Source organism: Psammomys obesus, unplaced genomic scaffold, assembly GCF_907164565.1.
Source record: "Psammomys obesus unplaced genomic scaffold, mPsaObe1.curated_primary_1811, whole genome shotgun sequence".
Classification (NCBI taxonomy): domain Eukaryota; kingdom Metazoa; phylum Chordata; class Mammalia; order Rodentia; family Muridae; genus Psammomys; species Psammomys obesus.
Genome location: NW_026595981.1, coordinates 23,886,274 through 23,897,276, shown reverse-complemented (window position 1 = coordinate 23,897,276; position 11,003 = coordinate 23,886,274). Strand labels below are relative to the sequence as shown.

Here is an 11,003-nt window from a genome sequence, read left to right as displayed (position 1 = left end):
ACCACCACCACCACCACCACCACCACCACCACCACCACCACCACCACAAACCCTACTTAGGGCTGGCGATGTAGCTCAGTGGGTAGCAAGCAGGAAGCCCTGGTTTGACCCCTAGCATAGAATGAACTTGGTGTGCTTGTACTCACTCAGAATCGTAGCACTCATGATGTGGAAGTGGGATTATCAGAAGTTCAAGATCATCCTTGGCTATGTAATTTATTTGAGGTCAGCCTGGGCTACAGAATGTTCTTTTTCGTTTGTTTGTTTGTTTGTAGACCAGCCTGAGCTGTTCGAAAACTCTGTCTCAAAAGTGAAATAACAGAACAATGGACAACAACCTCCTCCCATGGTGAGACTAAAGGGCAAGAAATTCTGTGCTGTCTACTGGAAATCTGACACAACCACAGTTAGCAAAGACCTTACAGGTCAGGGTTTCTCGGTCCCACAGGACTGAACCCTGTTTCAGATAATAACCGTAAGCAGCATGTTCCCAGGCCACTCACAACTTCCTGTCCTTCATGTGGGTTCTCACTATTCCCTCCTCCAATTTAACTATTTAGCAGTCTCACAGAATCCCAGAAAAAATAATGTGCTTATTATTTCCAATTTGTTTTAAGGACACTTTAAAGACTTAAAGTAGGTTACAGGCAGTAAAGATGCAGACCCTGGAGCCAAGATAGTTTTATTGAAACGGGTTCTTACGTATTCCAGATTGGTCTCAAGTTTGCTGTGTAGCCAAGGATAATTTTGAACTTTGAATTCTTTTTGTCTTCACTTCTTGAGTGTTGAGATCACAGGCATGCAAACCATGCCTGGTTGATGCTGTACTGAGCATTAAGGCCCGGGCTTCATGCCTGCTAGGTAAGCACTCTACCAGCTGAGCTACATCCTAGCCCACCACGGGGATTCTGAGTTTGGGCAATGCATTTAACCTCTCTGAGCCTCAGTTTCCCCAGCTGAATAAAAGAGTATGGTACAGCAGAGTTGTTCCAAAATAAGAAGATGCATATAGAATGTTCAACATAATTTTTATTTTATTAATTACATGCATGTGTGTGCGTTGTGAGTGAGCATTCACGTATATGTGAATGGAGGTGCTGGCTGGGGCCGGAGGATGGTTTTGGATGTTGGTCTTCGCTGTCTACTTTGTTTAACTCTGGGCCTTTTGCTTGCTTGCTGCTGCTGTCGGTCCAGCTGGCCCATGAGCTTCCAGGGAAACTTCTGTCTCCGCTTCCCATTTTCCTGTAGGAGGGCTGAGCTAACAGACACGTTATGCATCCGTCTTTTATGTGCATTCTGGTGATTCAAGTGCTTTTAGACAGCAGGTGCTTTTGCCAGGCGTGCTGTCCTCCGAGCTTCTCCGCACAGTGTGCAGTGATGCCTTTATTATTCTCTGACGTAAGCGGAATCTGAACGGAGAATGGCTGATCCGCTTCCCAAGCAATCTCAAGGCTTCCACCAGGGAGGGGACTCCACTGAGGAGCAAACCCCTCCAGACCATTGATCCAGGCCTAGGTGACAGCTCCCCCTTTTCAGAGAAACCTGTTTGTCATGGCCTTACTCACAAGTCACTTGACATCTGCCTCAGGCCTCTTGCATGTCTGTGAGGGTCACTTCCTTCTTTTCTTTAATCTCACTAACTCAGAACAGGGATGTGACCTGCTCTGTGGGGTTTTCCTCCGACAAGCACTTCTGTGATAACCCTCTGGACATCTCACAAGTCAGTTCAATTCCGACATCGACTGGAGTTAGCACAAACCCCAAAGGCTAGGGCTCGGGCCCACAAGACTGAGTGAACCGTGTTTCAGATGACAGTTGTAGGCAGCACATTCCCAGGTTAACCACTTGGGTTAACCAAGTTAACACTTGTTAACCAAGGTTAACCAAGTTAACACTTGTCTCACTTGGTTGCAAGTCATGGATTCCCAAGACTCCCTTCCCTGACTGCATTATTTGGTAGAGTAGCTCACAAAATCCAGGAAAACATTGTGGTAAATGGCTAAAGGCTCCAAACAAGCAGTCAGGTGGAAAGACGCATAGGTGAGGTGTAGCTGGGCCCCTAGTACGGGAGCTACTGTCCTCATTAAGCTGGTGTACATCACCCGTCTGGCACATCGGCTGTGAGCTGTCTGAACTGCATATTTTAGGATTTGAGTAGAGATTTCACCACACGGGCATGATTAATGAACACAGCCTCCAGCTGCTTTCCTCTCTCTGGAGGATGGGGGCTGGGAGGATAAGGCTGAAAGTCATTCAGGTGACGAGCCCCCGTCCATGAGCCCACTAAGAACCATCTACAATGCTTCTGCTTCCAGGGAAAGCCGGGAGGTCAGTGATAGTCTGTGACTAACACTGAAGACCACTGAGAACCACCTATGAGGACAAAAGATACACCGGCAGCGTCCCCATTGCTTGAAAATTAACAGTTTTAATTATGCGCCAGGATCCAAAGACAAAGCTCTCTAAGTGTTCATATTTTATTATAAATCACAATATCCTAGAATGAACTACTCAAAGACCAGAGCACCCCACCATTTTGTATAGATAGACAGAACCAGAAGCCAGATTCAAAGTTTGGCTTCAAGGTGTCCTTGGGTAAGTGATTTGCTTCCTTGAACTTCACTTGGTTCATCTGAAAAAATCCTCTCATGCTGGGGACGTAGCTCAGTGTGTAATGAGCTCGTTTTGCATGTATGAATCTCTGGTTTTGATTATTAGCAGGGAATAAATCTGGTATGGTGGAACACACCTATAATCCTAGTTAGTATTCAGGTGAGGGGGGACACAGCAGGATCAAGTTCAAGGTTCTTGGCTACATATAGCCCAGGCTACATGGGACTCTGTCTCAAAAGTAAAGATATAGAAGAACAAACAACAACAACAACAACCCTCTCCTAACATGAGGCTAAATGACCATGTTAGTGTTAAGCTTGGTAGTGAATGAATGTAGTTTCCCCTCTCCTGCTTTTGAGACATGATTGGAGATTGGACTGTTATTTTGCCAAGGAGCCAAGCAGACAATGTCAGACACAGATTTCCTGAGTTCTGAGATGGGGGCTTGGTCCCCAGATGACTCTTTGCTCAGCTCGCCCCAGGAGGGCCTGCTCTGGGTTTCCTACCCCATAGGTACTGGAGGGGGTGGGGAGTCACAGTATGTAGGAGGAAGGCATTGTCGTAGCCAAACACTGTGAGTCCCTTTTGGGAGGGAGAGGCTGTGCCCTGACCCTGTGAGGGGAGGCGTGTCATGGCCGTCCATGTTTGCTCTGCTGGAGCTTTGGAGGATCCGTGGCATTGTTACTTGAGGCGTTGGCCCCAACCTGCTTGTCAGCCCCGGGAGGACTGGGGCAGCATCACCCCAGGCCTGGCAGGTTCCATTAATCACCTTTTTGTTAGTTTTGATCCTTCAGTGAGAGAGCCAGAGCTCTTGCTTTGGGCTGAATCACGCCTTTCCAGCAAGAGAGCTGAGCCATCAGTTTGAGATGGGAGGGCCGGGTAGGGTCAGGGGTCAGCCCAAATCCTGAACTCACCATGATGTCTGAGCACCCCAGTACACCCTGGGTCTTGCTCTGGCAGGACCACCTGCCTCCTGGGTGAACATGGGTCCACTTCCCTGCCTCTGAACGCAAAGGTGACAAGGCCCAGACTCAGGGCTCTCTTTTCAAGTCTTGCTGAATCAGCATAGGGGGTTCTTGGATGGCTTCACACCTGTGCCATCTCTCTTCAGCCCTGCCTGGTAGCACCCCAGACCATATGCTTCTGTGCTACCTAACCCTGCTCCTGAGGAGGCCATTCACAGTAACTGTGGCCCATTGGTGTGGGGAAGGCTCGGGGCCTGACTGAGGTCCTTCCTTCTCAGCCCTGGGAACATCTTTTCTATGACAGGTTCTGAGAGGGCTGGCTCCTCAAGATCTTTTATTCCAGCTGGAACAGCAAGGCCTCCTCCAACAGTGACCCTGTGCTGTCCCTGAGCTTCGTAGCTACGCTCTGGGAATCTTCAGAAAAGACCCTAACCCTTGCCCTGGAGACATTTCTCTCTATATGTGTCTCTCATATGTGTCCAATGCTTACAGACTGAAGCAGATATCATGAGAGAGGGCCTTGCTCAGGAACCCCCGAGCCTCTGCAGATTTGAAAGGAGCCCCAAGACAGCCAGAATAATGGAATATTAACCCCAATGTGTGTACTCAGCCCTGTAGACCTCTGGGGTGTGGAATTCATCGCTGCAAAGACTTTCCTGAGCATTAATGACACCCCTGATCTCTACCCTCTGCACAGCAGGACTACCGCCCAATTGTGGTAACTCAAACAACTCTAGACATTGTTGAATGTCCTCTGGGGGAGCCAGGTAGCTTCTGCTGGAGAACCTATGGACTCATCTGTGGTGACAGAGGTTGGAAGAATGGTTTGATTAGGGTTGTGAGCTATGGGTAGACACCCAGGAAAGGTACCATGAGCTTACGAAATGCTGGAAAGTTCTGGATATTGGTTGCACAGGAGCATGCATAGGTGACAATGAAATTGGACAACACTCAGGGTTTGTGTACAACTTTATTGTACACAAAATAGACCTACAATGAGCCCTGGAGGCAGGTGGAATCAGCCTCGGGATTAATTTTAGATTCTACATTATGGCTCAGGTCTCTTGTGTGTAAAGTGGGGGATAATGGAGAAGCTGCCTCCTGGGGCTGCTGCTAAGATCAGTGAAACTGAGTACAGGGCTGGTGAGATGCTCAGCAGGTCAGAGGTTCATTCCTGGGACACACACGGTAGAAGGAGAGAACTGACTCCTGACAATTGTTCTCCGACCTCCACAGCGCACACCACAGTCTCCCCTCGGTGCACAAAATAAATAAATGCGACTGGAAACTGAGCGTAAAGGTGCTGGGTTCTAAGCCTATTAGTGGGGTTACTTTTTCTTCCCATGTCTCAGTTTTCTCAATTACGTTTTCTTTCTGGGGTCCCTTAGGGTCTCTTATTAGTGTTGCTTTTTAGAACCATTTCTTAAAAACAAAACAAAATAAAACAAAACATTTATTGATTTTTATTTCATGGTCATGAGTGTTTGACTGCATGTGTTTTGTGCATCATGAGTGTTTCTCGTGCCTACAGAGTCCCAAAAGAATGAGATGCCCTAGAACAATCGACTGTGAGCTCTCATGTGGGTGTTGAGAACAGAACTGAGGACCTCACCCAGAACAGCGAGGATTCTTAACCACAGAGCCAACTCTCTAGCCCCTAGAACCATTTTTCCCCCTCAGGCTAACCGTATTCAAGAGTGGCTGATTCTTCGAGATCAACAAAGTTTGTCATGAGACCTGTTGGGAGCATTGGCACAGATGAAATGCTAACGGGCTTCCAGAACATTCGAGCCAGACATTTTAGAAGCAGAAAGGAAGGGTAGCGAGGGCTACGGTGTTTTCCCACAGCATGGGGACACTTTGCTTGCAGCTTTCTCCTCCCCCTAAACTCCCACCCCCAGCTCTCTGGCAGACCCTTGTAGTTCAGTCTCCATTCTAATACTGGGCAGGGCTGGGATGGAGCTTCTTAACTGGAAAGGTGAAGTAGAATTTGGTTGTCAAAAGCGCAGTCTCAAGCAGAACACTGCTCCCTCTGAATCATCCCTTTTGTTAAGGATTAAAAAGAAAAAAGCCACCCCAAAGACACAACCCACCCTGGAGAGTAGAGGTAACTGGGCCTGTGGGAAATGAGGTGCAGTTGGCATCAGGTCAGAGGGTGGGGAAGGGAGGAGAGAGGATGTCCCATCCCTGTGGAGGGTGTATAAAAGGCAGGCACAGCAGGGAAGAGCCACAGTTGTCTCTTGGCCTTAGTCAAGCTCAGCTCCTGTCTGCTCGTTCTCTCACTCTTGCTCCCACCATGAGCTGTCGCTTCCAGAGTTCCTCCACCAGCTATGGAGGTGGTTTCGGGGCTGGTTCTTGCCAGCTTGGAGGAGGCCGGAACATCTCTACCTGCTCGTCCCGGTTTGTTACCGGAGGTTCAGCTGGAGGCTACGGAGGTGGCATGAGCTGTGGCTTTGGTGGAGGGGCTGGTAGTGGGTTTGGGGGTGGCTTTGGAGGTAGCTATGGTGGTGGCTTCGGTGGTGGCTTCGGTGGCGGCTTCGGTGACTTTGGAAGTGGCGATGGCGGCCTCCTCACCGGCAATGAGAAGATCACCATGCAGAACCTCAATGACCGCCTGGCCAGCTACCTGGAGAAGGTGCGCGCTTTGGAGGCAGCCAATGCCGATCTGGAGGTGAAGATTCGTGACTGGTATCTGAAGCAGAGCCCAGCTAGTCCAGAGAGGGACTACAGTGCTTACTACAAGACCATAGAAGAGCTCCGAATCAAGGTGAGGACTCTGGAAAAAACCTAAGAAGGTTTTCTCAGTACAGGGCAGTCTCAAAGGCTGGGCCATGCAGTGTCACAGAGGACCAGGTGTGGATGGAATTCACACTCTTCTTTCAGGGGGAAAAAAAAATCTAACTGCACTACCAAGAGTCTCTACCAAGACCCAAACGCATGCCCTCCATTCTTCGTGTTTATTGGTGTCATTACTCCTGCCAATCTTATTTTTATATGGCTTCCTGAACTGTTACTTGTGATTCAATTGCTGAGGCATTTGGAGACATGACATTTTAAAAAGTCACAACTGGCTAAAACCAGCAGAGAAAAGACGTCTTTATTCATTGTTTATTTTGGAAGAAGCTCATGTAAACTTATTCTCGTTGGGTGATGAGTCAGTGGGGTGTCAAGAGGCAGAGGCTCAGGCTGGTACAGGGCCTGGAAGCCTTCAGGGAGGCCTGTCTGTCACACTGTGACACCAACTTGTGAGAGCAGAAATCCACTAGCCTGGGTCAAACCCCAGTTAAACAGGATGGGCTTTACACGCCCAGACTGTAAGTGTTTGGGCAAGAGATTCAAGCAGATGGGTTTCCTCTTTGCCCATCTGGGAAGCCAGCTCCAGGGACATGGCCAGGACGTGTATGAAGTCACACCGAATCCTTTCTGACCTGAAGGGGAAGGCTCTCAAGACAGTGGCCTCCACAGGCGACAGCTCTGAGATGACTACTGGAAGATGCCCCAAGTGGGTGTTTCCTGTGAAATGGCCATCATTGTTCTCTCCCATGCTGGCCTGATGGGCAATGCTCAGGAGAAAGAAGATGGAGCCATCCTTGCCTCCCGCTTCATGGAGTGTTGGTCCCCGCTCAAGCACAGTTATGAAGCTGAGTTGTGCTTTTCTAAGCACCGCTTTCCTGAGCACCCCTTCTGTGTTTTGTAGATCCTGGAAGCCACCACTGACAACAACCGAGTGATCCTGGAGATCGACAACGCCAGGCTGGCTGCAGATGACTTCAGGCTCAAGTGAGTTTCTTTTCCTCACGTCCTTCCCAGAAGGCTCTCACTTACTTAAGACTCTAAAGTTTAAAGGGATTCCCATTTGAAGGGGATTACCAGAGCATCCAGGGGCAAGGGCCTTGGAGCTGGAGAGGAGTTCAGTGCATGGGATGAGATGCACCTAATATTATTTATGCTTTGCTGTAAGTTTTAAAAACCTTCCAGGTATGAGAATGAGCTGGCCCTGCGCCAGAGCGTGGAGGCCGACATCAACGGCCTGCGCCGGGTGCTGGATGAGCTGACCCTGGCCAGGACCGACCTGGAGATGCAGATCGAGAGCCTGAACGAGGAGCTGGCCTACCTGAAGAAGAACCACGAAGAGGTGAGAGGGGATGAAAGGCCTGCTGTGGGCTGAGCAAGGGGAGCCCTCTGCTGCAGGCTGCCATCGCCATCCACCATCCGATCCTGAAGAATCTTCTGGAACATTCTGCTATCACTCGGAGATAAGGAGAAGGGGGAGCCTCTCACACCTTCCTTTCCTGCTCTCCAGGAAATGAAGGAGTTCAGCAACCAGGTAGTAGGCCAGGTTAATGTAGATCTGGATGCCACCCCTGGCATCGATCTAACCCGCATGCTGGCTGAGATGAGGGAGCAGTATGAAGCCCTGGCAGAGAAGAATCGGAGGGATGCCGAAGAATGGTTCCAGGCCAAGGTACTGGTGTTCCTAGCCCAATAGCCAGGTGGTGTTGGAGGTGGGGGCATGGCCTTTAGTCTGGGGCAGGGGCATGGCCTTTAGTCTGGGGCAGGGGCATGGCCTTTGGTCAGGGCGTCTTGCTAAACCCCAGAACTCCCTCCTGCTTGACTTTCAGAGTGCAGAGCTGAACAAGGAAGTATCTTCCAACGCCGCCATGATCCAGACCAGCAAGACAGAAATCACAGAGCTTAGGCGCACACTCCAGGGCCTGGAGATTGAGCTGCAGTCCCAACTGAGCATGGTACCCTCTGCTATCCTCAACCTGTGACCCCCCAACTACTAGGTCTCCCTCTGGACTGGCTTCCCCGATGACCTCTTCCTTGTTGCCCCACCAGAAAGCTGGCCTGGAAAGCACCTTGGCAGAGACAGAGTGCCGCTACGCCCTGCAGCTGCAACAGATCCAGGGGCTCATCAGTGGCATCGAGGCCCAGCTGAGCGAGCTCCGGAGCGAGATGGAGTGCCAGAACCAGGAGTACAAGATGCTGTTGGACATCAAGACACGGCTGGAGCAGGAGATCGCCACCTACCGCAGCCTGCTTGAGGGCCAGGACTCCAGGTAGGTCCCTGGTACCCTCTGTCTTGGGAAAGTGGCCACAGGATCAGTGTCTGGCAGAGCAGGCAAGGTCTTAGATATCATCTCCCTCTTGTCAGAGGAGGACAGCTTCTGTGTGAGCTTAAATAGTGTGGCAAGAAAGCTGGGCTCGGAGGCCTCCTCCTCATCTTCCCAGCTAGACTGAGGAACTGCTTGTAGCAGATTGGCAGGATTAGATTAGTACCTTTGTATTTCCCAATTCAGCCCCTAGAGGTTTGTTGGTAGACAGGAAAGGAGATGTGAAAGGAACATGTAATCCAGAAAAGCTGTGAGTTAAGATGTGGTTCAACCAAATAAAGCTATTAAGACAGTGGTTTGGGATGGTCATACAGCTGGTAACAGAGGGCCTGCTTGGCTCTATCGCCAGCACCAAGGAGAGAAGATGGTGATTTAATTGCTTTCATATTATTTGTGGAGACCACACCATTCTTGTGGGCTTAGGGGAAGGGGGTGGGGAACTGAGTGAACCAGACACCCTAAATCTTGGGACCAATAGTATCTCTTTTTGAGGGTTTTCAGACACACAAATTGGCAAGACAGGTAGACAAGCAGGCAAGCATGGCAGATACCTCAGGGGAAAGAAGGTTCTGGGCTGGGGACAATGTTGAGAAAGATTCCAAGTCAAGGCTCTGGAAAGTGACAGAGTCACTCCATCAGAGTACCAGGGAACACCTGTCCTCAGTAGCCCTCTGCTCATGGCTGTTTCTTTCCTCCCTTCCAGGATGACTGGCTTCAACAACTCAGGAGGTAAGGAGGCAGTTCAGTGGGAGGTGGTTTGAGCTGCTCACGAGCTTGGGGGCAGGGGAGTGGGTGGGCTGGGAGGGAGGCAGTGCTGGCTCCTGAGTACAAAGATGGAGGGAATTGGGTGGGACTTGGTTACTCCATTATTGGTTTATCGACTTTGCTTTCAAAACAGATGTCTCTGCCCCATGGAGCTATAGCACTGTCTTAGAAAAGTGTCTTGTCGTCCACCACTAGAGACAATAACAGAATCCCTACCCACGTACCTCTTGGCTATGAAGGAGCTTGGGAGTCTTCCTGGGGTCTTGGCTCAGCCTGGGGTGGGGTTTCTCCAGCCTGAGCACCTTGTCTTGCCTCTGTCTCAGGAAATGGCACAGCTACCTCAAACACCGCCTCCTCTCCCTCCACTTCTGGCCGCCTGGATTTCCGCAAGTATTAACTCGGCCTGGAGTCCCTTCCCTGGCCCTCAGCAACCTCAGGAGGAGAGCCGATGGCTCCTGTAGGATGAAAGGACAACCGATGTGAAGCCCAGTCTCATTGTCCCCAGGTCCCACAGCTCTGTCAACCCCTGGACCCTCCGCCTACTCTCCTGATTGGAGTCCTTCTCTTCCCTCCTCTGCTCTTCTTAGTCTAAATGTCTCAATGTCTCTACTCTAAAGAATAAGTAATTCAATAAAGTTTCCTGATTTTCTGCAAATGTTGTTGTTTCTGGCCTGGTTTCTGAAGGTGGCCTCTGGCAAGGCCTGATCACAGCAAACCCAGAAGACAATAGTACCCATATATTCGTATCTTATCAACATGGGCAAATGGAACTCACCAGAGAGAAAGCAGGGCCAGTGAATTAGTTTAGTATCCCTCCCTGTAGGAAGGCCAGCGATGGAGGCTGGGGTTATTTGTAGATATAGGGTAGGAAAATGTGGGGGACATGTGTAGAGCAGGCTTCCTAGGCCATTCAAAGGGGGAAGGATCTTGGGGAAATAGTGGCCCAGCGCAGGTCTCCCTGCCCCAACCTGCTGCCTTCCAGGTTGATGACTCCACTTTGGCCTGAGATATCCTTCCTTTCTGTTTTCTTTGGCACACCCCAAGGGCTTACAATTTTAAACTTCCCAGCGGACCAGCCCATCACTCACTCAGCACCTCAGCCTGCACTGGCCTCTGGCTTGCCCTGTCTCTGAGCTCCCTGCTCTCTCCTGTCTCTCTAGAGAACTGGGCCAAAGTCATAGCCTCCTCCAGCTGTGTTTATCCTCTGCTCTTTACTGTCTCCTGGACTGCCATGGGCATGTCTGTGAGCTTAAATTACTCACATGTTTGATGACCCTTGCACCTATGTCTCCAGCTTTAGCGTCACTGACCCACTGAGCATAGGGTATCCATTCCTAAACAATAAAGTTCTACAGGGGTCACCCTCTCAGACTGCTTCTTCCCTGTCCCATTCTCAGGGACTTGGAGATCCAAGGTAACATCACTTTGGTGCTCCCTTTGTCTCTGTGTCTCTGCCTCTGCCTCTGTGTCATTATCTCTCTCATCTCTGTCTCTCTGTCTCTGTCTTCTCTTCTTCCACAAGTCCTTCCCATGGACAGAGATT

General features: G+C 50.1%; 1 protein-coding gene across 1 annotated transcript; it reads left to right on the top strand.

The window, feature by feature from the left end:
- The first annotated feature begins 5,874 nt into the window (after positions 1–5,874).
- Positions 5,875–9,857, top strand: Krt13 (keratin 13). Its single transcript, XM_055620038.1, has 8 exons — positions 5,875–6,345; positions 7,276–7,358; positions 7,557–7,713; positions 7,882–8,043; positions 8,201–8,326; positions 8,421–8,641; positions 9,399–9,424; positions 9,784–9,857. Exons 1-8 carry the CDS (start codon positions 5,875–5,877, stop codon positions 9,855–9,857), a joined length of 1,320 nt encoding a protein of 439 aa, XP_055476013.1.
- The last annotated feature ends 1,146 nt before the right edge of the window (positions 9,858–11,003 follow it).